Below are 26,263 nucleotides of genomic sequence, written 5' to 3'. Positions count from 1 at the left end.
GAATTTTTCTTTACAAACTGAATATTGAATCAAGAATAAAAACAGTTACTTTTATTGAGGACATATAGCAATATGGTCAATACAAGCTTACTCTCTCAAGAAGAGTTGCACATTTACCTGGACCATTCACAAATTTTATTCAGCTACCCAATTAACAGAAATGCAACTGCTATCCAATCAATGCTTTTACATAAGGGGACAAATCCAGCCAAACATTTGGAAGACCCCGCTCTTCGGAAACAAAATTTGATCTGCAAACCAGAAAAACCAAAAACATCTGGCTGCACACATCACTCTGAGAGACCATCCTACACTTCAATTCGATTTCTTTCACCAAGTTATAGCAGGACACAATCAGTATGGAAGGCAGCACTAACTTAGCATTTTAGCTCACGACCTTCACCTTCAGCGGCTTTAATTTATTGCCTAACCCTGCACCAAGCCCAATAGGTTCTTTTTCCTGTGCTTTCTCTTTGACACTAGTCTCGACACCATCATTGCCTTCCATCAAATCAGTTGATTCTACCTGTGCATCTGTTTTTGCATCTTCCACAAGACTTCTTGCATCTTGCTCATTATTTGTTTCTTTCTTAGCTCCATTTGACAAACTTAAACTCGGGTTCTCACCTGGCTCCTTTCCATCATCAAGCCCATTTGTTGTCATTAGATCAGGCAATTCTTGGGTGCTACTTTGGGGATGAACATTACTATTTTGGGAGCGAACATTGACACCTCTAGCCTCAGCCCTTTTTCGGGCCTCAGCCTTTGCACGAGCACCTCGCTCATCCGTACCCCTTGGTCTTGCTACCTTTCCTCTCTCTATAATTAATGCGGCGGTAGCAGCTGCTTTGTCTAGAGAGCCTCTTGATGCTCCTCCAGCTGCTGCAGCTGCCTGAAAAGCCTGTAAAAGGTCTGGACGAGCCTGGGCAAAGAAGAGAGCAAAAAACTTTTAAAACACTAAACATTTCACTAGAATAGTGCCTTACAGATGTCATTAACAGATAAAATCCTCCTTGGCAATATCAAAGACACTTTTTAACAGATAATATGCATTTTCCCAAAACAGAAAGTTGAAAATCCCTCCTCGACAAGCTATCAAAGACATTTTTTTACCAATAATATACATTTTCTCAAAAGAAGATCCTCTTAGGCTCATGAAATTGAGTTTTTTTATTTCCAAAAATGACACGAGGTTTTCATTATTTCTCAAATGCCATTATTAGTCAACAGCATGTTGAGCAAGTAATGACATCGTCGATCATCTTCTCTACCTCCCTTTTAGGGGTTGATTTAAGGCATTTAGGGAAATAACAAAACACTCGGGGATATTTTGAGTTTCCCCATGTACTGCTCAGCAGAATAATTACTTCCAATTCTAAGCTCTCACTGACCTTCAACACATCTGCAGCCTTTTGAGCCGCTGCCAGTGTAGCAGATTGCTGCTGACCTTTCTGCAAGTATTTATACCCTTTAAATTCACATAAGTGTGGAAATAGACACAATTCATTTAAAACTATAAATTACTCCATAAATACTGACCTGCGCATCTCGAAGTTGAAAAGTTTTCATCCAATTTGCAGAATCACGTGTTCTTGTATCATCTTCTCCGAGCTGCTTTGCAAGTATGTTGTAAGTGCTTCGCTCATGCTGTAGGATATTTTTAAAAAGGGAAAAAATGATCAGGCTATGAGAGCTCAAATTTGAAATTTGAAATTTTTATACACAGGTTTTGGAGGATAAAAATTTAGAAGAGACCTGTACAGATAACTTGTAAGCTCCAATACAGTTGAAAGCAATTGCCAAAGCATGGTAGCATACAGCTGTTTGTATATGTTCCTCTCCTAAGAGACGTAAATTCTTTTGCAGTGCTTCCTGTAAATATCTCAGTGCTACATTCATTCGACCAATATCCTGGTACATCATTGCTATGTTAATAAATGTTGCAGCAACATCAGGATGGTCTGATCCACTTGAAACATTTAATAACAACAATGTGCGAGCCATATGTCGCAAGGCAAGTTCCGTCTGATTGAGACCATGATAGAATAATGCCATGTTGCCATAACTGCAAGGATTACCAAACACAAAATAAATATGATTTATAAGGTTTGAAATAAACAAGGATAAATATCGGTGTATAAAGGTTAAGGGTGTAATAAAAACACTGAACCTGTGAGCTGTATCAGGATGGTCTAAGCCGAGGCATCTTTCATTGATAATGAGTTCTTTATGTTGCTGCATAATAGCACCAGCCATATCTCCAGCATGGTACAAAACCATCGCCAAGTACCTGTGGAATCACACATATTGCAAAGGCCTACATATTTAGCAATCTGAAGATATGTAAGGAAACAAATAGAAACATAAATTGCATCTATTTCTTGACCAAAGATAGAAGTACAATAGAAGCAACCATTAAAAACAACTTCGCTGGTTTCCAGGAAAAGAAAGAATACTCACCTACAACAATTGGCAACTTCCCGGTGCATGGGTCCACAAACCTGGCATGAGTTAAGCAGAATTACCACCATAGTTTTGAAGTGACAGGATTTATTTTCTGTTCTGCATGTTTTAATAGCATTTAAATTTTATTATTTCAGCCATAAAGAACTCACTTGCTGAAGAATGCTAAAACCCTCAAAGAACAATTCATATGCCTCGTTGAGTTTTCCCTGGAAACAGCAATTTATAACAACTTGATATTAGACCTAGTTTAATTGAGATGAAAATTCACAGGGAATCAAATTTGAGCATTACATCTAGGAATCATTTTCAAATTATATTTAATTACAAAATTCAATGTCACCGGAAAGCTTAAATTATAATAGATTAAGTATTATTTCCATATATAAATTTTGAAATGCCAATATTCCTATGCAATCATCTCAGTTCAATGTCACTGGAAAGCTTAAATTGTAATAGAATGAGAAGTATTCTTTGTCATCTAATCTTCAAAATGCCAATGTTCGTATGCAGTTTGCTTTGACAGAAAATAAAGTTTCCTGCTACCCACTTCGAACATTTGAGGTAACTAACCTCTGCCAACTTTAATTTTCCACTTTCCAGTAGGTCTCTGGCATCTGCACACATTGGCACCGAGTGCTTCACAACAGCATGCAGATCAAGAATGTCTGATATTTGAAAAGGAACACCTGCATGGAAGTCATAGTTCCTAGCAGCCAATGTGATTCCAACCTGAATTCATAGAAGTTAATATCCAGACTCATTTTATGACAATTGAAGGAAAATAAAAGAATACAAGATACACCTTGTGGCACAAGTTTCGTATGGTTGAAATCTTTCGCACTTTTGTTAGAACATCATCTGGAAGTTCAAACTGCATAGCATGTCCTTCGATACTCAGAAAATATTCATTCAACATCATTGGAAAAATTAAAGTTGGAGAACAATATTAAACCTGGTACTTGAACTTGACCCCTTCCTGGATGTCCTTCCATACAAGACTTGAAGTGATGCACAAATAAGAAGCAGTCTTCTGTGCAGCAAAATTGCCATTCTAAAAATAAAAATAGAAAGAAATTCAAAATAAAAAGTGGAAAACATGATATGAGCATAATATTCATATTTATAAAACATTATGATTTAATAACTTCACAAAATAAAGATGTTAACTCCAGGATAACATTAACATTAGAATTGCATAACACAAGCACATTAGGAAGGGTGGATGAATTAAAACCGCAAGTTACATGAACCTGGATTTGGTAGGGAATGACATATAGAAATGGAAAACATGCATGTTTGTATAAGTTGCTAGAATGCATTCATACACAATCAATAATCTATACTATACTGCAAAAATACATTTCATCATGAAGGTATCCCTTACAACAGTTCACAGACTTTCTGATGCACCCAATCCATTTTGTGGACATGCATAAATTTTCATGTCCCAGTACTCTGCCATATGCAATGATTGGAATATTACAAATATACAGAAAGAGAGATATTTGATCAACTGTAATTCAACTTCAGACAGATTCTCATGCACCCATTTTCGAGAATCCTCTCCTTCCTACTTAGCATATACATATACTTACAAAACAAAGATGCATATATAGATATGTATATATACAAATTGGTGAATGCTGATGCACACAAACGTGGTGTTTGGCGCACAGCTAAAAACAGAGTGTACATTGCATGCACATCTCACTGAAATATGGAACCCTTGAAAGAACTGCCGACAACTTACAGATATGGAGCTTGAATTTTCAAGTGACTTTTTGCCACTCTTGCCTTTTTTGCGGGCCTTTTCCATCACTGCAGATTTCACAGGAGTTTTTGGAGCAGGAGGATCTGAGGTCTTATCAGAGTCAGGTGTAGCATTAGGCACATCATATCCAAGATAACAGTTAAGAAAATGTGCAATGGCACCAGCAACATCATGATCTTGAGTTGCTCTCAATATTCCCTGCAAGTTAGTTAATCACGAAGATTAATAAGACATCCTGATTACTGGTAGTCATCACCATAAATCACAACCAAAGCAGGAGGCATGGAGAACGAAACATGCAATTCAAGGTCCAAGAATGTAAAAGGACCAAGATTTGGTGCAAAGAATTCACCTTTAATACATGTTTTGTGGTACGAGTAACCATTTCCACAACACATAAATCCCATATATGTGGTAAATGCTTGGAAAGGTTTGCAACCTAAATAATAATTTGGAAGGCGGAAAAATGTGTCAGTATCAAATATAGCCTGCAAATCCATTTTCTGAAATAAAAGAACTCTTAAATCACTTTCAACATGTCAGGAATTAGGATCATTGAGATTTACTTGGCCTAAATACCGCATGTTGATGCCATGAGCATGCAGAGCTTCAGTCAAAGTCTGTCCATCCATTGGAGAGACTTCTAAGCTACTTAAATCCTGAACAAACTTCGGGAGCACAGTTTCAATCAGATATTTCCCTGCTTTTTTTACAGCTTCCTCATCAGCAGCTATTTCCTACATTCACGATAACACCTGTCAAAACTTTGATGTACTAATCGGACACATATTGAAGTCATACAGAAAAAGAAAAGAACTAATCATGCAAAGCGAAAAGAAGTGAACCTCAGGATCACCAGCAAGCTTAAAATCTGTTAGAACATTTGGGTTTAAACAAATAGAAAGTAGCTCCTCTTGTATCACTTTTTTGTTTTCTTCTACTTCATCCTTTTTATTCATTTTTAATTTCATTTTGTGTAATGCCTCCGCCTGCATGATCCATTATTAAATATAAAAGATTAGGAATGACATAAGGCACAAAGTTGTTTGACAAACACAATTCACAAAAGGCTCACTTGACAAAATGCTGCCACGAGCTCAGGTCTCAGAACAGCATGACGAAAACCGGGGCCTGTATAGTTGGCATCCCTTGGAGTTGTGCGCATGAGATCTAGGACATAATGCCTACAGTTTTCAAGGAACATCTGAGTCTTTCTTTATGTGCACAGATGCACCCAAATTTTTGTTATTTCTCTTAAAATCCTTCATAAACCACCTCTCAAGCATAAGTTCATGTGTTATTTGGGCAATTACACGTTCGATCCATGCCCTTAGTCTCAATTATATACGCTATTTGAGACATTACAAGGTGATTCACCTCCTACTTATCTTTTGGAAACTGATAAAGTTTGTTAATAACAAACAATTTGGCTATTTCAGGAAATAAGAAAAAATTCAGGTATTTCAGAATTTTCCCTATTCATATTAGCATGACAAGCACTGTCAGTGAATGTTCAGAGTTAAACCTGTCATCACTACCAACTATGCCTTTGCACTCAACAGGAGCAGCCATCTTAACAGCTGAACCAGAACCATCCAACACTTCATGTTCTTTTATGTGTAATAATTTCCCAACCTCGAGAACCTGCATATGAAAAGTTTAGAACTCGTAACAGGAGATACCAAATATGCTCTCAATACTCATATTTCACAAGCATACCTTGGCATGGAACTTCTCATTCCAGAATATCTTCTTGCCATTATCTACAGAACCATAAAGAAGTGATTCAGACTTATCCCCCTGAAGGATTCCAGGGATTATACTCTGTATCATTAAACCAACAAATATACAGATCAATAAGCAAAACAACAGCTCACTAATTGTATATATCACCTAAACAAAACTGTTACAACATACCTGTGCAACAATCCTGTGACCTCTGTAATCAATAATGGTCATTGCCAGTGTGTACAGGCCTGAAACATCTGCATTATTGTAGGCTTTTGTCCCTTTCAGATCATTATTAGCGGATGCATATGTGGCCTGTTCGTTCTCTGCTGCTTGTAAAGATGCATTTCCCTCCTTTGAAGGTTCGGAATCAGTTGTAACAGCACCAATTTTACCTTCATCCACAATCTCCACAGCATCTGCACACTCTGGAGAAGTTTCCTGTGCTGAATCATCTACCTGTTTGGACGCTCCTTGTTCCTCGTTTTTCATCAGGCCTTTCTCATGCAGCTGTTGCAACCATGTAAAGTCCCCATCCATTGCAAAACTGAAAAATATATTGTTGTGCACATACCTAAAATAGCAAGAATCCCAATTTTCAGTTAGAACCATAATACATATGTAGTTCTTTTCTCCATTTTCCACAGATAAACTCAAAAACCTATAATTTTAATCGAAGATTATCATTTTTAGCATAGAATATATTTGAAAGGCTTGATAAATTACATGTGGAAGCGCTCTGGATCAGTAGGATTAATAGGAGAAATACATCGACCAATAACACCCTTCGCACCTTTTCTTGCAGCATCAACAAAATCACAATTGACTTTATAAAGTGCCCGATCACGCATGATTCTGTAAATTTGTTCACATATCAACCATCACAGATTTTCCACATCTACAAAAAAAAATTCCACGAGAAGACAAACCTGTCCTGTAAAGTTTTCCTTGGAAACTCACGGCAAGATTGGAGCTCCTCATTCCAATCCCTCTGCATGCCAATAGTCTCTGTTCCATATGACGGTGTTACAGCATCTTCAGCTCGACCCACATCCCTTTTGTGTGCTAGGTTTTATAATAATCGAGTCTGTCAATATTTATACAACAAGACATATTCCCATAATCCAAAGCTTTTAAAATACAACAATGACACTCACCAGGAGGAGGATAAGGTGCTAGCCAAGGGTTAATAGGCAACAATGAAGGGACATTTTCAAATGGGTGACCTTGGGCTTTGCATTCTAGGACTTCCAAGAATCCTGCATATGTGATAAATGTATGCACCTCCACTTCTCAGACATTCTCAACCTATATTTCTATGACACTTCTTTCACTAAAAATGTTTCTTAGCATGCATACCTTTTGAAAATTTCTCACTGAGCTGTTGCAGCAAAGACACTAAAGTAGTAGCCTCCCGTAGAGGATGAGCTGGGCGAGGATCCAAAACAGATCCTGTACTTGAATTCACAAAAAACCCTCTGGTATGTCCTGTTACACAACAGTTTTTACCTTCTAATGTTTGTATATCTAAGTAGATTAGGTCCCCAAGAAGCCTGCAAATTATAGGAAAAATACAATACATAAAACTTCAGATTCCCTCACTTATAATTTTTCAAGGGAATTAAAACGTGCTGAAGGCAATACCTCCGATATCCAGGAACAGGATTAAAAGAAGAGAATGCAAGTCTGTCAACACATCTGATCTCTGATTGGCTTTGAGACACAATAAGGTTACCAAGCTTCCCAGTCGGATCCTCCATGAATCCCAGACCTTCAAGTTCTGGCACTTCAGATTTGACTGTGGCTTCAAAATAATGCACATGGAAAAATTGTAATAAGTCTGAGAAAAAATTAAGGATATTTGCAGTTGTTGTAGATTAAACTCTGCTTATGTTCCTGAATTATATGATATTATAAACAATGAAACACTGACACACGAAATCATAATGAGAATTTAATTAATCCCATGACCGCTTTGAATCACAGACATGAGACAGCACATTGAAGATAATGTACAAAATCCCATGAAGTCTTGGAAATTAAGTACCACAAAATATGAAACAAGATCCAAGCGTACAAGGCTTCACATTGCATACCAGAGTTGGACTTGTTTTTAGATTCATTTTGCATTGCCAAAGTCGTGGAGAGAGACGAATGAATATTTGTTGAAGAAAGAAGGTCTCTTGTCCTCCGTAAATGACTTCTAATAGACCTATCATCATACAATGCTGCAACATGAATGATGTCAAGCTACCCATGTCTACAGTATAAATGGTATAAATTACAGAATGTAAATATGCAATCATTTGCATTTTGAAATGACATTGGATCAAACGTTTAAAGTCATAAAAGAAAGATAGAGAGCGGAAATGAGCCTCACCATTAACCATCTCCAAAGAGCAGCCGCCTGTAGTCACATCAGCAACATCTCCTATCTCATAGAAATCTGCTAATTGATGCTTGGATCCATCTGCTGCTGTTAGAATTAGATCATAGCTAGTATAGAAACATGTCTCTGGGGCATCAAGTAGGAACTGCCGAAGATCCATAACCGAGTCAACTGGATTCACCTATATTTTTACAATTACAACATCAGCTTGAAGAATCATATACAAGAAAAAGAATTGCAAATTTTTACGTTACATAATAGATTAACTGAAAAATCGGGGAACAGAAAACATAATTTTAACCTAGCTATTGCTTAAACATAGATTCTTCTAATTAATGTTTACATACTCTCGGTTTTCAGACAAAGATTAAGCCAAAACGGTGTTCTTTCACACCATTAGTTGGAGGGCAACAAACTCTAAAATAGGAAATGTTTAAAAAATGATTTTCTTATTCACTGAAAATGATTATACAATCAAATTTTTTCAGGCAAAAAAATGGAATACAACAGTATTGCTAAACATAAATCAAAGCGCAAAGACCATAGCTTTAAGTTCTTTAACTTACCTAAATGAACAAAAACCAATACAAAGGGATGGAAAAAAAGTGCATCAATCACATTGTGCCATTATATACTAAAGAAGATAATCGTAATCATTTAGATACATATGACTATCTCCTAAAAAGGAAAAATAATAGTTCACCGTATGAAATACTAAAGTAAAGGAAAAGTAATGTTTGGAATGGTTAAGTGCCACTATGATAAAAAATACCATTCTTACACATATCATGATCTATTAAAAAAACCACAATGGTAAGGCATTTAAACCTGCAAATCCACATGCTCTCCAGCTGGTCCGTTCACAGCCACAGGGAATAATCTCAGTTCACCTGGACCAGAAAATAAAGATATGGCAATCATCCAATAGCAGAAAGCATAATGGACAAAACGTTTAACAAAATATCGATGGAAAAAAAAGGATACAATATACTATTTTACCTTCTGGTTGTCCCTCAATTGGAGCTTCATCACTGCTTAAAGCAATATCAGGTTTCACGTTGACTGACGAACCATTCTCAGAAATTTCCTTAGGTTCACTCTCTGAAATACCAAAAGACTCCACTTTCTTTTCATTTGTGTCATTTCTGATTTCCGCATCAGAATTCCCCACAGCTATCACCACATTCTCGTCTGCTATGGTTTTGCAATGGTTTTCTATATCTTCAACATGGCTTCCTTTCGTTTCAACGTGGTTTCCTTTAGATTCTATCTGACTTCCATTCACCACAGGTTTCGCTTTTCCCTTATTCTTATTCGCCTTCCCAGCCATGGAAATATGACGGTAAAAGAAGCAACACAATCTACGAGCAAACGAAACAGAAACTGAGGAAAAGAAAGAAGGAAAATGATACATGAAGGATGACAACAGTGACGATGATATTGTGAATTGAATACAATCCATGGAAGAATAATTCAGCAAGAAAACTTCTCGACCAAAAGCAGTACATGCAAGATAAACAAAACGAATAAAGGAGTTTCCACGAGCAAAAAAGATTTCATGGAAGGGAAGGACGTACCTGGAAGCGATGGGAAAGCCTAAAACATATCGATGTAAAGAGAATGTGTGTGTGTGTGTGTGTGTGTGTGTAAGTGTCTGACGGTTCGTCGAGGTCGAGGTCTGAGAAAACGGAGAGGCGACGGGAGGTCCTATGAGGTAGCTATCGAACTGTTAGCAGCTATGGAGATGGGATGATCTCCTGCAGGAGCTGAGAGGAGAAGAAATGGATATGGATACGGAAGGAACTTCTGCAGGAGGAGAAGACGACGACGAGGATGAACGGGGGGAGGGGGGGGCTAAAACCCTAAAGGTTAATTTGCATATAATAGAAGAAGAGAGATAGGCCATCCAATCTTTGCCTTTTAGGGTTTGGGCGTGTAGTATGTAGTATGTAGTATGTAGTATGTAGTATGTAGTATGTAGTAAATTAGTAATAGTAGTAGATAAAAAAATTACACATTATAATGAACCTTCGAGGCTTGTGTGCCCAACCCGTGTCCTGCCCGTCCAACCCGCCTCCTTTGCTTATCTCGATTGCCCGCCGAGCAATTATGTACATATATATATATATATATATATATATATATATATATACTACACGTGTCATTGATGATCATCGGGCCAAACCGTAAGAGTAAGGATGGGATATTTTTTACATAGCAAATGCATAGATGTTGAACTATAATGGCAAGCAAAAGTTTTGTGTATGTATTTGTACTCCGTTTCTCTGCAATTGCTATTGTAGGTTAATCATGTGAGAATATTTCCATGGGGGAGATCCTAGTGTAGGCCATTCTGTATACTATTATTAGTGGTTTTGTTTGGGGGTTGTGTACACTCTAAAAATGGCCAGAAAGTGTATATATCAAGTAGAGGATCCTTAGATTGGGAGAATATTGTTATGCGCACATAACTTAGGTGAGGGTAGGTCACTAATATTTACATAACATAAGTGAAGGGTATGTTCACTAATGTTAGAAATGGGCTAATGTGATTTGATTGAAGGAATGATATGCGTGTGCACTATCATACAGAGTTGTTTAGAAAAGCACATCTATTTGAGGGGCCTAGGAAGAAGTATAAATATGAGGCCTAGCTACCACCCTCATAAGACTCGTTACATCAGAAGGTTGAAGTCTTGAGACACCAATGGTGCAGGCAAGGCTTTCATCGCAATGGTTGTGTTACATATTCCAAGGTACTAGTCATCCTAATATACATCGGTATGGGACATCGATGGTAGTTTGGCTATGTCTTGATCATATATCAGGGGTGGTCAGGAGGAATGGGTTCTTCTATCCAGTCTATTTACCTTTTCTTTTACTTTAATTTGGTCTATTGATTAGGAATAAACTCTTAACAAGTATGTTTATGGGGGTTAAATCTGATCCTTCCTTAATTTACTAACACATTTGACTTTTATCATATAAAAAAGGGAGGCCTATAGATGTGCCGAATATATAAATATATATACCACTTATGGCAACACATTAAAATATGTATATGTATGTGACTATAGTGTCATTATATAATGCTTCCTCTTATAAATTATCTTCTATATTCAAGAAACATTTTATTAAGTTCCAATGCTTCTAAATATCACTAATTAAGCGAGACAAGTTATTAACGAGTGCTAAGTATTAGATTGTTAAGGTAAATCTTCTAGTATATTGCTAATTGGTTCCCAAATGTGTTAAGACTTTTACCTGAGTAAGGCAAATATTCTTATGTCAAACGTGATGTTAGACATTCAACTATAATTGTTATATTGGTTAGCATATTGTCTAGTTCCGCAAAATGTTATAATACCGATTACAAGACAACTTGTATCCACATACAATGTTACTAGGTAAGATGTTTTGCTAGAGAGTTGCAAGATGACGTGCATTCACGTAATACCTTTTGAGTACTTGGTTTCAACCCGCAAGACAAACAATGGATAAGAGAACATAAAAAGACACGTGTTGATTAATTTGGGTGTTATATCATGCTTCATCGATGTCTCTTACAAAGAGCAAAATCCTAGCCAGCTTTTGAAACAACCTTTTCATGTTTCAATTGAGGTGGTTGACGGGCGACAACTCGTCTTTGGAAAAATCACCAAAGAGACTAGACCACTACTTATTTGGATCAACTCACAGTGAGAGGAGGCCATGGTCAATTTTATTACTTCTCATCAACAACCTATTATCTTTGATTTACCTTGGGTTGAATCACACAACACAATGATAGATGGGCAATCTCAATCCATCAAGCTCACCCAAACACATTCTTGGTCCTTGGCAATTCCTCTCATCTACAAGCCGCCCTTACTTACCTTGGCCCATTTCCATCACATTAATCTCGATCGTCTCTAGACGTTCGTCTATCATGCATCTCTAACCCTATCAATACGATGACAAATTCAAGCAAGTGGCTCTTGTTGACACTCGCTTAGCTTGGTCAACGCATGCATGGTTTAGTTCATTGCGAGGAAATTCAAAGAGAAAGTGTGTGAAAAGGCACATGTGACCACTAGGAATCTAAACAAGGAAGGTGGAATTGATGGCATTGCATATGTAGATTTTTGAGAGGTTAACGTGCATGTAGTCACATGATTTCCCCTCTTTAATACACATGGGAGCACAAAAAAATGTGTATTCTATAAGTATAAATATAGTGTGTGTGCCTTGTCACATCTACGTGTTGTGAGACTGTATGTATGCTACACATTTAGGTGTGTAGAGATAAATTCGTATGCTCACTATCATATTTGAACATATAACTCTTAAAATGGAACACATTTGTGCATGTTTATAAATTATATGAATGTGTAGAGATAAATTCATACGCTCACTGTAATAGTCGAACACATAACTCTTGAAATGGAACACATTGGTGTTCAGCAATGGTAGTTGCTACAACAACATTTTGATTCTCATAGAGCAATTGTGCTTCTTGATGTCCTTCTCCTCCCTTAGTTGGGGCTATAATGGCTTTAGATAGGGCCAATTTTTAGAGTCAATCCCCATTCTCGTCCCTTTCACCAATTCTTTGTTGATTACCAAGTTTACTGCAACAAAAATTCCCTGGATCTAGTTTGTATGGCTAGCCATTAGGATAGTCCTTTTTTCTCTTCTTTTCCATCTATTTTGTAGTTTGTACCTGATAGGTTTTTTGAAAACTAATGGAAGGATATTTTGTTTTGGAAAAAAATTAAAAATTCCTTGGATGTAGGTCAAATTTTCAGATTTTTGGTTCCCGATAGTTTTCACCTACAATTTGAGTTAGTTCCACAAGAGGTTAAACCCTCAATTACATATTCACATCTCCATTTTGGGGCCTGAAAATCCATTTAGTCTATTGTATGAGTTGCTTACAGTAGAGTACTAGCCACTCGAAAGTGGAGGTTTAAGTCTCATTCCCACCACAATTTGGATATGTAACCCCTTGACAAGAAAAATAATGGGGTTTTTTTGCACTTTTCTCCTTGTAAGCATTTCAACATGATCATGTAATGATTTAATTCCGCTTTGGAATATGTATTCGATTTTTTCTTAAAAAACAAGTAAACCCATAACAAATTGTTTTACTTAAATCATTATGAGGGGCTAAAAAGTACAATAGGTTTTTGATCATTTGAATGAAAAACGTAAGAAATTGAACCCATTTACATAGGATGAGGATAAATTAGGATAAAAAATAGTTGGGAAGATATCCTTGATTCAATGTGCTAATGTACAATCAACAATGTCACCTTGATTGTCATAGGCCTCATAGGCACCCTTTAATTTGTGTACCCCATGGTATTTAGTTTGTTTTCAAAATCTGGTTGGCATTCGAATCCTAAAACTAGAGAACCCGACAATGAGCTTTCTTGCTCGTCAAATAACTACTTCTAGGAGCTCTCTTGTGGGATAACAATAACAACTTTTTTTTTTGCACACACATTGTCCTTACTTGTGCATGGGTGCTTGGCTTTGGTAAAATATATGTCAACTCACTCGCAGGCTCCTATATTGTTGCGTATACATAATAGCTCGTATTTTGAGGTTCGATCACCCATAGTTAGTTTGAACCTTTCACCATGTTTTGACCAATGCCTATCTCTTCCCATTTAAGATATGCTTTGTTGTCGTTTTGGATATTCATTTTTTCCTTTCTTTTCCAATATTAATGTGATGAGAATCCCAAGTGATTGTAAAACTCGACTTTGTACACGATACATCATGATGTTGTTGATGAAAGAGTCATCATTGTTGCTGGAAGACTTCCTAGCCTACTTGGTTGGTTTGAAGCTACTTTCAACAATATTGACAAAATAATGAATTGACATCAACAAACTCCTGCCAATTACAACAAATATCACAACCAATCTTGATATATACATTTGATTTTTAGAATGTAATATTAATTGGGAAGAACAAGCCTTCCTTGAACAATTTTGAGGACTTTAGGATGATATTAAAAGCAATAACCCAAGTAGTATGGTTTGACAATTGGTTATTCGACTTCCACCAAGAACAACAAGTCTCTTCTTCATCACAAACATGGTCAAACACCCTTGACCCTTTCATCATTTTTAATCTCCAACCCCTCGCCTCTACCCAAGGGAACGGAGGTCAACAAACATAACAAAGTCCAATGGACAATACTGTCACGTGAATGATCTTTGCCTCTTGCAATGTGCTAAGCCATATGATTCTCTCTTGCCTAGTCAAGGCGGTTTCTAAACAATTAGTAGTAAGGGATATGGACAACTAATTGGAAAATGAGTTTGTCTGGTTGTAATAGGAACCATATTGCAACTACACAATATTAGGACACACCTTTGTTGTTAAGGCATTGGCCATACGTCTAACCTTTGTCAAGTTTCACAATCCATGAATAGATAGGCAATAGATCTAGGGTCATCCATGCTATCTTGCATATCGACTTTAATGCTAGGTTTTGCTTCATAGATGTTTCTTACAAAGATAATCCATGTTATTCCTATTTCAAGTGAGGTGGTTAGTGTGTGACCAATTATCTCTAATAAGATAATCAATAGGTCAACTCACAACAAGAAGAGATTGATCTAAATCCCATCACTTTTCCTCGTTCCCTTATTACATCGGGTCGAATCCCACAACTTGATGATAGATTGACAATCTTGGTCCATCAAATTCATCTTCACATGTGTTTGGCAATGAACCATTTCCTCTCATCTATAATCTCATGCCCTTGATTAAATTGGCCCATTATGGAACCATTTGTGTCTACTCTTACCATCCCTTCTATAGCGATGACCTTTGCTCTAGTAGTTAGCTTAGTCTTTGCTCTAGCTACAACCTCCCTCTAGTTGCTAACTGTGTCTCTCTTTCTTAAAACATACCAAAATTCTCAACTAATTATTTTCATGACAAGAAAGTCAATAGTTTCATATTCCATTTGTCATGTTCTTTTATCCAATTTGGAGATAAGGAATGGATTCCATGTAAGCTTAATTGTATTAACCCTAATTTTGCAAATTATGAAAATGGTAACCCAATGAACAAATTTTAAAATGCTACATTTATGTCTATTTATATAGAATGCGTCTCTAGTATTAAATGCAATCCTCTCTAGTATCAAACACAATCCACTCTGTTATTGTTTTGTCTCAAAATGTAGACCATCGTTCTCAACTTATTGTAATGTTAAGAACTTTATTTCAGAAACAACTTGTTGTAACTTTGTTTTGAACCAAGATGTAGTACATCGTGGTTCTATGCCATGCTTCTTGTTTGTCTTTGTGTTGTGTCTGGAGCCACATTTGGGATCTGATGCATTGCATTGGATTTTCAACTGGATTTTTTTTGAAAAGAATAAAAAAATATTGGATTTCCCCTTGAATATGATGCAATGCATTGGATTTCGGTTGAAAATCCAAGATTTTTATTATATTTTTTCCATAAAAAAATAAAGAAAATGGATTTTCAACTGTAATATGATGCACTACATTGTATTTTAGCATGTATAGCTAGAATCCAATGCAATGCATTGGATTTAAGTCGAAAATCCATTTTTCTTTTATTTGTTTTCATTTTTTCCATAAAAATAAAAAATGGATTTTCAACTAAAATCCCATGCCTTGCATTGGATTCTAGTTGAATTGTTTTTCATTTTTTCCATAAATAAATAAAAATATTAAAAAAATGGAATTTCCGATTGAAATCTAATGCAATGCATTGGATTTTAGCTGAAAATCCATTTTTCTTTTAGTTTTTTCATTTTTCCATAAACCAATGAAAAAATAAAAACAAATCTTGGATTTTCAATGGAAATCCCATGCATTGCATCGGATTTCAGTTGAAAATCCATGATAAATGAAAAAAAAACAACAACAACTTGGATTTACAACGAAAATACGATGCACTGCATTGGATTTTTGTTGAAAATCCATAATTTTCAATGGAGAAAATCAAAGAAAATAAAAAAATCATGGATTTCCAAATGGAATTTGATGCAATGCATTAGATTCTAGTTGAAAATCCAAAATTTTTATATTTTTTTATGAAAAAAATAAAATAAATAAGAAAAATTGAAAAGAAATAAAATAAAGTGGATTTTCAACTAAAATCTGATGCACTACATTGGATTCTAGTTTTATAGACTAAAATCCAATGTAGTTCATCAAATTTCAGTTGAAAATACATTTAAATTGTTTTGATTTCTTTATGCAAAAAAATTACAAAATTAAAAACAATTAAAAAATTACAAAAATTACAAAATTACAAAATTACAAAATTACAAAATTACAAAATTACAAAATTACAAAATTACAAAATTACAAAATTACAAAATTACAAAATTACAAAATTAAATTTTTTTGAAAAGAATTTAATTTAATTTAATTTTCTACTTACATCTGATGCATTGCATCAGATGCTAACTATAAAGACTAAAATCCAATACAGTGCATCGGATTTCAAAAAATCCATTTCTTTATAACTTTTTTATTTTTTATGGAAAAAAATATAAAACATTAAAAAAATAGAGTTTCAACTGAAATCGGATGCATTGCATCAGATTCGAGCTGTATAGACTAAAATTTGTTGCAGTGCATTGAATTTTAGTTGATAATACATTATTTTTTTGTTATGGAAAAAAGTAAAAGAAAATAAAAAATAGATTTTCAGTGCATTGAATTTTAGTTGATAATACAAATTTTTTATTTTTTTATTTCTTATGGAAAAAAGTAAAAGAAAATAAAAAATGAAAACAAACAAAAAAATTTGTGGATTTTCAACTAAAATTCGATGCAGTGCATCAAATTCTAGATGTATAGAGTAAAATACAATGCAATGCATCATATTTGAGTTGAAAATCCAAGATTTTTTAATTTTTTAACAATTTTTAAAAAGTGGATTTTCAGCTGAAATCCAATGCAATGTATCAGATTTTGATAAATATATAGCTAGAATTTGATGTATTGCATTGGGTCGGAGTTGAAAATCCAAGATTTTTTTTTATGGAAAATTTAAAAAAAATCGAAGACTTACAACAAGAATCCGATGTAGTGATTCTAGATGTACACAAAAGATTTTGACGTAGTGCATCAGATATGGATGGAATGCATCAAAATTCTGTTTGAGATCCAAGGCTTACTATGAGAATCTAAGAAAAACGAAAAAAATTAATTATGGGATTCTAACGAATGTGGCTCCAGACACAACACAAAGGCAAAACAAGAAGCATGACTCATAACCACGATGAGATTTGATTGCAATTGGATGAAAACAATGCATTAGTTGCCAGTAATGATGAGGATTAGGCCTCACAAACTCCTACTAGTTCATTTGATGGGTATGAAGATGATGGCATAATCTTGGAAAACGATTGTTCTAATAAGTTAACTGTAAATATTGTATTGTGCATCAAAATCTGGATTCATGAATTTCTATAAATATTGGTGTTAGTCATTTTGGACATTTGTTTGTACGTTTGGCATGTCCATTATTTAGGCATTTATTTGAACACCTAAATTTTCGTACATGTTAGAAATCAATATATTTTTGGGTCATTTTTAAAAACCCTTTACGCATGCGGCACCTTTTTATGTGAATTGCCCTAATTTGTGTCATTTTTTGATGGACAATTCTTGAAATGCGACATATTACCTATTTCAAATGTCCCGGTGTAAAAACCCCATGTGTACGCCTATTTACCATAAATAGGATACAAAATTCTCAACATTCTTTTCCATACTACTTTAGTAATAGGACATACCCATAAAACATGGCGAACCGTTTCACTAGGAAAACCACAACTGTCACATTTTAAATCATGGCAATGGCCCCTCATCCATGACTTCACAAGAATGTCATAATGTACCAACAACCATCTAAACAAGACAAGTTTTCTAGGAATTTGCATGGCCCATAATTTTTTCCAATAAGCATTCAACCAAGACTGTTGTACATTACCCAAGCTCCAGATTTTACACGTTGCTGGCATAACAGCCATACGCCTCAACAATTCTCTACTCATTTTTACTGAGTACTGAAAAAATGGGATTTGCTTACTGTTGAGATATCAAGTTGAACTAGGTTTAGCTATTTAGTTAACCATGTAACTTAGTAGTTACATAATTAGAATCTAGTCAGAAGTGTTGACCTTAAAGCCTTAAATAGGATTTCGTACTTGAGTGGGATACATTCTAGATTCTCCACTACCAAGTTCATTGAATATAGGATTTACATCCTTGTACCTATATTCTCCTCACACATGTGGCAGTGCACCCTTGGACATGAATTGTATATATACCTCATTGTGGGTATTTTTGTAACTTGATGCTTATTAATATAGAAAAAGGTCTTTAGCTACACTCTTGTTAATCATCCCCCATTTTGACAGGAACTACACGCTCTGATGAACAACGCTCGGCCACAATCGAGTCTAAAATCAAACACAGAAAACAGGGAATGAAAGCACAACACGATAGAGAGAAGAGTACACATGATGTTTATGTGGAAAACCCAAACTCGGGAAAAACCACAGCAGCCCACAGACCACAAACTATCACTATATCAGAATGTACAATAAGAAAGCACTAAGGCCACGACCTCGAGCTTGCTATCTTCGCCACAAGCGGCGGTTACAACAGAGGCAACGACAGTTGCGCGCTCTAATCTTGCGCCAACAAGAATGACAACCTCTCACTCTCTGTTTTCCCTAAGACATATTTATACTAATATGACTTTTCGGCTATTTACAAATATAGCCCCGATGGACTCTTAGAAACATATTTACAAATATGTCCCTTCATCCGGTGAGCGCTTCTCACCGGGCCTTCACCATCCGGCTCTTGCCGGGTACTCGTCATCCGGTTCTCACCGGGTCCTCCGTAGCCGGGTACTCGTCATCCAGCGCTTGCTGGGTACACCACATCCGGTTCTCACCGGGTCTTCCGTAGCCGGGTACTTGTCATCCTGCGCTTGCCGGGTCTTCCGTAGTCGGGTACTCCTCATCCGGTTTCGGCCGAGTTTGCTCATCAGTACTGTTCTTCTCACTTCCCATCCGGAGGGACCTGTTTCCTAACACATTTATCTTATTGTTCATAAGTGTATCTTCCTCTCTCTCTTCCTCTCACACACACACATACATATCACATAATCTTCGGCAACTTAATCACACACGCGATTAATATATTCTCATAATTAGATACCAATTAACTCTTAATTAATATTATAATTATTAACACTTACCTAGCATTCCTTGTGCTGATATGCTTTGCCATTTCCATTCATTGGGATACCACAAAAGGTGATCAATGGGGTCATTCTCGTAGACCCACGATTTAGATAAACAATCTATATCATTTGGATGTGGATTCAACATCCATTTTTTATCGTTCTTTCACAATATACAAACATGCAACATACTCCCTTGAGTTACAACTTTGTCTTCCATAAGGATAGAATGATGCCGTCTAGGACGCAAAACATCGAAATAAAGACAGTCACGAGAGTTTTGATAACCCCTAACCCCCAACAAGACATGTAAAGATGAAAACATACCATACCAAAATAGACTAATTTGAGAAGGCTGAAAGGAAGACATCGTAAACACTCTATCCATTTCTACATACATAATGTTCCCACCCCAAATTGTGCGACAAACTTTGTTTTCCATCGTCAAAGAAGAAAAATTCAGCCAATTCCTTTATGATCCAACTTCTCCTCTATCAAAATCAACCCATTTCAACCTAGTTCTTTTCCCTAACATTCCCCCCTCCTCTGATAGAAATAATGGGTTCATTATGAGGGGTTGGCACACCCATTCCTCCATATGTGATGGTAGAGATTGGACCAAGTTATGTTTCAAATCCCACATGCCTTCATGACACCCCTAAAAAACTTATATTGGTGAAAATTATCAATGGAATGATTAAAATCTCTTAAAAACCACCATCTAATACTATCTTGCCAATTGCCACATGTAGAAGGCATAACCTTAACCATTTTGTGCCTTGAGATTTTTTTCCATGGCTCCCCACCTAGCAACAAACCTCTTATAATAAAATTTCCCAAAAAAGCCTTACATTGTAATAGATGATCAATCAATCCAAGACCACCCTCGTCCTTTGGAGGTGTAATAACTTTCCAAGATACTTTGGCTCTCACATATGAACAATCTTAAGATTCCCAAAGGAAATTTCTAATAAGCCTTTGTACTTGTGATAAAACTGAACGTAAACACAACCAAGCCGAAAAAATGTACCACATGGAAGTCAACAATACTTGATTGGCAACAACAACCCGACCTGTCAATGACAATTTAACACCCTTCCAATATAACAATTTCTTCCTTATAGCAAGCAGCAAAGGAGCAACATGATCTTCCAACAAAAGGTTAATTCCTACATGACATCCCAAGTATCTTACAAGTTTACCATGAAGAATCCATTGAAACTCTTCATGCTATGGTACTTACCCAGAACCCCACCGACTTATTCCAATTAATAACAGTTCTAGAAGCATAGGAAAATCTATGAATAGCCCGTTGTACTCTACATGGATTATCATGAGAACATTGCATATACAGGGTTATATCATCAACAAATTGACAATCCACAATTTGCTCCTTTAACCAAGGTCATTGCAGTCCTTTTATATTCTCGACATTACTTATAAGAAAACTACTAAAAGCTTCTCCAATCCTCAAATATAAAAAGGGAGCTAATGGCCATCCTTGTCTCCATGACCTCGAAATTGAAAATGCTTGGCCTAGCTCTCCAACTACTAATACCCTACTAGTAGATGAGTTGTAAAGAGCGGAGATAGCCGCTAGCCATTGATTAGGAAAGCCTAGCTTTTCCATGGTACCCCCCAAAAAAGATCAAGCTACCTATCACAAGTCTTTTCAAAATCTAGCTAAATCCTCTTTCTTTTCTTGTGAAATTGCAACTGCTTCCCAAAATAAGAAAATGTTATCCAATATACTCCTATCTTGTAAGAACCCTATTTGGGTGTTATGAATGATGTCTATTATAAAAGGATGTAGTCTCATAGCCAACAACTTAGCATATATTTTGTAAATTGTATTCAATAAAGTAATAGGTGTCCACTTCCTAATATCAACCACTACCCCTTCCAACTTAGGAATAAGATATATCTTACCTTCTATCCATTTACTTGACATAATTCTAGTGTCAAACACCTCTTGGAATGCAGTAGTAATGTCGTTGCCAATAAATTCCCAATAATTCCAGAAAAAAATATGTCGAAAACCCATAAATACCATGGCATACATGGGGGCCAATTGCATCAAGAGCAGTTCTTACTTCAAAAATCAAATTTGGCTTAACCAAAACAGTTGTCATATGTAGTGAAACCCATGTGTGCATGGTCTTCCACACGCATCAACGACTCTCCAATTGATCAAGTGTAAAATATTGGGCGTACAATAGATTGCTATAAAACTGCGTAGCAATATCCTTGTTTCCCCAATATCCTCTATGATGGATTCCTCATCCCCCTGAAGTTGTTTCATCCCATTACAAGATTTTTTTGTAGTTACAATTTTGAAAAAATCAACAGAGACTTTATTCCCCACTTGTGCCCATTTTGTAACAAATGAATTATAAGTGCACTAAGCCCAGGCATCTTATAGTTTAGAGAGCTTATCCATTGTATTATTCAATTTAGACATCACCCATGTCGCCCATGGCATACATTGTTGAAAATGTTGCAATGAAACAATCCCTTGCTTAGTACTCAATATCTTAGTTTTTTGTTGACATGGGTCCTCCTTTGCTTTACTACAAAACCAGTTACTAACATTGGCAATTGCATCCGCAAATCTATTACACCCCATTAATTGTGATACACATGTATCCTTCTAAATTGCTAAAACATCTCTTCTAATGAAAACATCAACATACAAAGAGGAAGGTATAAGTTTCCTAAAGGGCCCCTTCCATTTCTCCCTTTTTTCAACGTAACAATAAGAGGTGAATGATATGAGACAATTGTCCTAGCTAATATTTGTAATGAACCTCCTAACGTTAGAAAGAAGTCATTAGCATAGAATTTGTCTAATCGAGCTAGATTAGTACCCAACCACCATCTATTTGATGTAGAGAATTGCAAGGATTCCAACATATTTGCTAAAGGAAGAAGAGTACCAAGTATCTTGAAAACCATACTTAAAGCACAACCTCTCCCAAAAGCTTAATTCTGAACCATATAAAACAACTTTACCTCCGCTTCTATCCAACTTATCCTCAACCATATTAAAATCTCTGATCATACACCAATTATCCACATTTGGCAAAGTATCACACAGATAAGACCACAACCTCCTCCTATCTGGTGATGCATTATGAGCATATACATTTTATAAAACCCAATTGTGGATTTTGGATTTCTACAATAATAACTTGCACTCTTCCTTCCACTAAAATCCTATAGTCAATCACATGAGAGGACCATTTTGGGCTAATGATATACAAACACTAGCTTTATTGTACGATTCACCAATTACGGAACTCCAAAAATGGGCCCAAGAACCATTGAATAAGGATCCATATGAATCTACCCTTGATGGACTCAAATGATGTTCTTGTAAAAACACCATATCTATCGTAATCTTCATATCTATCAAGTTATATATCATTAGTATTAAAAGGAATTATTTGTAAATTTGTTTTGTGAACTTGTGAACTATCATGAGTAGCATGTGATATTTTGCTAGATGTTACCCCTACACCATTAGATGTCCTCACTGAGGATTTCCTATCATGGTTCCTTCAACCGCCTATCCAACTTTCATCATTAGTATTGCTAGAACAAGGTTTTTGAAGAGTTTGTTCATCTCGAATGGGACAATCCTTGACCACATGTCCAATACGATTACAAGCGAAACATTGATTAGGAAGTCTAGAATATTTAACTTGTTGTACCCTCGTTGGGGCTTGAAACATAGTGGATAGCCTAACATATGAAGGCAATGTCATGCCCTATTTACCAATTAAACATATATATGGTAGGTTGAAATTCCCAGCCACATAACACACTACATCATATTCTTCATCCATCTATTGAGCAATTGTGGATGCCATATATGGCGTCACTGGTTTCCACTCTTTCGGTAAAGTCGGAAACATGATTGAAAAGACAAAGTAATGAGATAATTGTTCACTAACCGCATTTAGGTTGAACCCATGCTCCCATTGCAAGAAATGCAACATAATGCCATTGATCCTTCTAGATCCCAATTGTAGCAGCTTCATCACCATATCAACAACCATAAACTCGACATGATAGCAACCTTTACCTAGGAACTGAATATCCACAATTTGATGGAGCTCTTCTTGGAATCGCGCTTGCATCAAGTGACGCAACTTCCCATGACTAGGTCGGCCTCTGATTACATGGACCACCATCGGTAGTTGATGCAAGTTGTTTATTTCGGCTTGCACCTCCTTTTGCACCTCCTCTGGCAAGGTTATGTTGACGACTAGATCTGCAACCAAATGAATAGTGAAGGGAAGTTCACCAGAACCCCTTCTTGATGTCGTCGCAACCGCCGTCTCATATTTGTATTACCTTGACTTCTTAGTTATTCTCCTTGAACCTTGAGATTTAGACTAGATCTCTTCTTGCTTTCTTTTTTCTATCACTTTTCATGAGATTAGTACTTGTATGTGTTTTGTCATGCATATTCACTAATTGTAGCATGATTTTCCTATTTGTATATGCTTTTACATGTAATTAATTAATAGGTTAAAGACTCAAGCCCCATTGAGGCACTAGTTAGATTATTCCTCAATATAGCTATTTACTAAAGGACAGAAAGAGTTTATGTAAAACATAATTGATGTGTTACTAGCTCATTGGTGCTTGACGACCGCTCTCAACCATTTCACCACTGAAAAGCGCATATGATGGTTAGGCCTTGGCACATGACTTCAAAAGTGAGATAGAACACCTATGGAGAAGAAGATGCGTGCTTGATGTGACACACCTTGAAACAACACATCTAATTTCGCATTGTTGTTGGAGATTACGATTATTAATTGAAACTACTGTGAGCTTTTTATAAGCTCCTAAGGCAAACATTATTCAAAAAAATTGAGGAAGCAAGAGAACAAAGAGGATATTTAGGGTGTCCCGACAATATTTGAAAGGGGTGGTTAACTTAAGGAGTTTAGGTTCCTGTAATGATAGATGTGTTTTTGTTTTTTTTCCTTGTTAATCTTTTTATTTTCCTAGTGATTCTTTCTTATAATCACCTTATTATCCTAATCTAATGATCATTACCTAATCACTTGCTTTGTTATTTTCAAATTTTTTCTAAGTTTAATACTTCTCTTCTTATTAATCAAAGGTATACGGAAGTTAAAAAACATTAAAGAATTATGCATTGACTGGCCAACTCTTTATTTTCTTACCTACTTGATCTCTATCTAGATGATCTTATCTGAAATTTTGGATGGTCGTGTCTAAAAGTTTTATGCAATCTTGCTTGATAAAGGTGCTTTCTGAACTGAATATGGTCATTTCAAGTACATAGTGATGTCATTCCACCTCATAAATCCTCGACATTCTTTGAACATTAATTAATTAATGAGTATGTTTTTTGGATTGATTCATCATCGTGTATCTTGATAGCATATTGATATTCTCCAAATATCAAATGAAATGCAATAAGCATGCCTGCCTAAGTTTTGTCATCACAAACATTTCGCCAAATTTGAGAAATGTGAATTAGATTGCAAATAAGTCAAGTTCCTTGACTATGCCATTTTGATCGAGGATATCACCAAAGATTTATTAAGAGTAACTACCATGAATGATTGGGAAACTTCAACTTGTGTGAAAGCTACCAAATAGTTTTTGGAATTTGCAAATTTCTATTAGTGGTTCATCTACTTGTTCTCCACAATTACCAATAGGTTAATCACTCTCACTCATAAAATGTCAACTCTTACGGTGGAGTCAAGATGCGAAGACAATATTTGTCACCTTAAACAAAGCATTAATTGTGGATCCTATTCTCATGCATTTTGATTTAACAAAAATTCATCATGGAAATCAATCTTTCTAACTTGCCTCTAGGTTTCATCGTATGCTAGTCAAACAACCATAACTTATTCATTTTCAACTTATCTAATATATGACAAGGAGTTTGATGAGATTATCTTTGCATTTGAGGAATGAAGACCCTACTTAGTTAATGCTCAACATTATATTCAAGTGCTCACAAATAATTGAATCTCACCTACTTCACAACCTCTCACACCTTGAACCACTGAAGCGCATTGGTCCAATTTCTTAGTTGATGACAACTTTAAAATCTCCTTCCTATTGGGCTCTCAACACGAGAAATCGGAGACACAAAAATATCGCCATGATAGAAATGCCAAACTCTCCTTTCCACGAGATAAACATAACGAACAAGCAATCATTGGTAGGCCAAGGTGCTTGGTATTAAAGTCAACAACAAATTTGGCTCTCAAGTTGCAATATCACAACAACCTATTTTTAAGGGAAATTGTTCTATAAAATATTCAATCCTTTCAGTATTGTTGCACAAATAAATCTAGTAGTCTTCCATCACACTTATGGATCCATGGTGTATTTCATACAATACTCTAGGAGCCTTACCACTCATATTCTCTTTCCAAATGCCAATTCATTGCACGCCTTGGGTAGAACTTGAAGATGAGGAGGAATTTCAGGTAGACAAGATCCTAAATTCTCAATGAGCGTGCTAAGAACTTCATTATTTAGTGTCTTCGAATATTTACTCTTTGCAAATAACCGCTCTAGAGTCAACTAATCGTCCACAAGTCGACAAACATATTCCAAGATTTTCACTGTCATTTATTGTCACAAAGATGCTC

The 26,263-nt window shown here is 35.9% G+C and overlaps 1 protein-coding gene across 1 annotated transcript; it reads right to left on the bottom strand.

Moving 5' to 3' along the window:
- Nucleotides 1-38: 38 nt before the first annotated feature.
- LOC147852113 (clustered mitochondria protein-like) lies at nucleotides 39-9,715 on the bottom strand. Its single transcript, XM_087333810.1, has 27 exons — nucleotides 9,354-9,715; nucleotides 9,183-9,244; nucleotides 8,346-8,535; nucleotides 8,062-8,193; nucleotides 7,610-7,769; nucleotides 7,325-7,518; nucleotides 7,123-7,224; nucleotides 6,895-7,030; nucleotides 6,692-6,820; nucleotides 6,155-6,539; nucleotides 5,957-6,061; nucleotides 5,763-5,881; nucleotides 5,313-5,421; nucleotides 5,083-5,226; nucleotides 4,804-4,974; nucleotides 4,590-4,676; nucleotides 4,217-4,435; nucleotides 3,419-3,517; nucleotides 3,269-3,337; nucleotides 3,037-3,195; nucleotides 2,616-2,672; nucleotides 2,461-2,501; nucleotides 2,171-2,290; nucleotides 1,756-2,065; nucleotides 1,540-1,647; nucleotides 1,392-1,451; nucleotides 39-922 (listed from the first exon to the last, which is right to left on the bottom strand). Exons 1-27 carry the CDS (start codon nucleotides 9,682-9,684, stop codon nucleotides 386-388), a joined length of 4,335 nt encoding a protein of 1,444 aa, XP_087189936.1. The 5' UTR covers nucleotides 9,685-9,715; the 3' UTR covers nucleotides 39-385.
- Nucleotides 9,716-26,263: the final 16,548 nt, after the last annotated feature.

This window comes from Azolla caroliniana, unplaced genomic scaffold (genome assembly GCF_043228905.1).
Source record: "Azolla caroliniana isolate FFs.n. ecotype wild unplaced genomic scaffold, voAzoCaro1.0.p SCAF_18, whole genome shotgun sequence".
Taxonomy (NCBI): domain Eukaryota; kingdom Viridiplantae; phylum Streptophyta; class Polypodiopsida; order Salviniales; family Salviniaceae; genus Azolla; species Azolla caroliniana.
Note: the sequence above shows the minus strand (reverse complement) of the source record. Positions and strands in the feature narration are given on the sequence as shown.